This window comes from Cucurbita pepo, chromosome 9, assembly GCF_057944985.1.
Source record: "Cucurbita pepo subsp. pepo isolate OVF chromosome 9, ASM5794498v1, whole genome shotgun sequence".
Lineage (NCBI taxonomy): Eukaryota > Viridiplantae > Streptophyta > Magnoliopsida > Cucurbitales > Cucurbitaceae > Cucurbita > Cucurbita pepo.
Genome location: NC_141806.1, coordinates 12521552 through 12523322, shown reverse-complemented (window position 1 = coordinate 12523322; position 1771 = coordinate 12521552). Strand labels below are relative to the sequence as shown.

The 1771-nt window shown below is 35.3% G+C and overlaps 1 protein-coding gene across 1 annotated transcript; it reads right to left on the bottom strand.

The window, feature by feature from the left end:
• Positions 1 to 641: 641 nt before the first annotated feature.
• Positions 642 to 1561, bottom strand: LOC111802592 (transcription factor bHLH162). The gene is made up of 3 exons (XM_023687018.2): positions 1380 to 1561; positions 959 to 1276; positions 642 to 859 (listed from the first exon to the last, which is right to left on the bottom strand). Exons 1-3 carry the CDS (start codon positions 1491 to 1493, stop codon positions 764 to 766), a joined length of 528 nt encoding a protein of 175 aa, XP_023542786.1. The 5' UTR covers positions 1494 to 1561; the 3' UTR covers positions 642 to 763.
• Positions 1562 to 1771: the final 210 nt, after the last annotated feature.

Here is a 1771-nt window from a genome sequence, read left to right as displayed (position 1 = left end):
TTTAACCCAACCTTTTAAGATTCTTGACCAAACCTATAAAGACAAGGGCTTTAAATCACGTATTGACACGATTGAACTCTAGGAATAAGCTACCAAATGCAAGTAAAAAGTGATGGGTATCGTAGACGATGTGTTTTTGCCGAAGCTTTGTTCAATCGAGTGCACATGGCACGAGACAAGTGTGAGTTTCAGCCTGTAGGTTGTGACCCCCACATATCGACAGATAAGGTGACGACCTTCAAGTGGCGTCCATCCAACTAGGTGAGAGTTAAGACAGACAAGTGTAATGATGCAATCGAATAGGATGATGTATCATCCAACACACCAAGAAGAGTGTGCGTTAATGTCAAACTGAGACATAAACAAGATTAGAGGCAATGAGGCGACATGAGTTTCGACGACAAGCTCGTAAAGGGCCAATTAGGGCCTCGAGCCATAGTCTCAAAAACCGATTAGGACTCTGAAGATGTTAAAGCTCGTTAAATACGAACTCGTTATTTAAGAAACATAAATAATGAACATCTAATGCGAATAATGAGGAAAGTTCATATTTTATTTTAAACAAAACTCAAACTAGTGAGGAAAGTTCATCGTTTAAAGATTATAGATTTGCATTTATACCTGCCCTCCTTCAACCTAAATTAAATGATAATTCTTGATTAAATCAAAATAAAGAGCTAATTTATTGAATAGAGAAAACTAAAAGAGGCTGACATCGAAAATCTTCAAGATCAATCAATATTTTAGACAAACATTAAACGGTCTATTTGCCATTTTTGTACTGTGAAACAAACTTTTTCACAGTCTCACAGATCCTTTCTCCATCAACACCTTCGGAGCTCATCCCTTCTCCCACCATCTAGTTTTCAATTGTCACAAATATTATCAACTTACTTTACTCATTAGATTATATATTGATTCATGTAATTAATCAGTCAAATCAGATGTATTATCTTACCTGAGCTACTATCTTGTGAAAAACTCGATCTATGATCGTTGAGTGATTGATATGGACGATCTGAGTTCCGTTTTCTTGAAGCAGCTGAAGGATTTGACTTAAAACCAAGTGATAATCAGATCCAGTAGTCAAGAGAAACTCCAACGAAGAACCCACTTGATGAGCTTCAACTTGCACCAATAATCTTGCTTTAATTTCACCTTCTCGTGATCCCATTAACTTCTCTCTCTTCTCTTTCAATTTCTCCACGTTCTCCTTCAACTGTTTTATGTAATTTGTAGCGTTTTCTAACTGAACCGGCAGTGTCATTTCACCTTCCTACAAGAAAATCAAAATTTTCTCGGAGTTATTTAAACAAACTTCATCATCTAAACAAGATAAAAATATAGAGAGTAGAAAAAAAAAAAAAAAAAAACGAAACCGCTGAGCTTTGGTTGGGGACAAGAGAATGGAGTGTGGAGAAAAGGGTCTTCATCTCTATGATCTTTCTATCCGTTTTGGTCGATGTTGAATAATGGATGAAGTTGTCCGCCATGGTTGGGAACTTGAGAACCTTAATAAGTTCTGGTTTTTTCAAAGAATAGCTAGTATAATGAAAATAGAGATATAAAAGAAAACAATGTAATATTTAAAAGAAAAAAATGGTTAAATCATATAAATTATTTTCGACACGTTTTTTAATTTGAGGCACATAGGTTCACAAACCAACAAAAAAGTGTTGAGAATCTAGCACAAACATGATAAGGAACATATGGAAGTGCAGGGAAAAGTGAGTATCAATTAAGAACATCCTTGTCCATATTCAAAATGTGG

Coding starts and splice junctions, on each gene's coding strand:
- LOC111802592 (XM_023687018.2), bottom strand. CDS start 1,493: ATGGCGGACAACTTCATCCATTATTCAACATCGACCAAAACGGATAGA. Junction 1,277..1,379: donor TCCCCAACCAAAGCTCAGCG/GTTTCGTTTTTT, acceptor ATTTTCTTGTAG/GAAGGTGAAATGACACTGCC. Junction 860..958: donor TTCACAAGATAGTAGCTCAG/GTAAGATAATAC, acceptor ATTGAAAACTAG/ATGGTGGGAGAAGGGATGAG.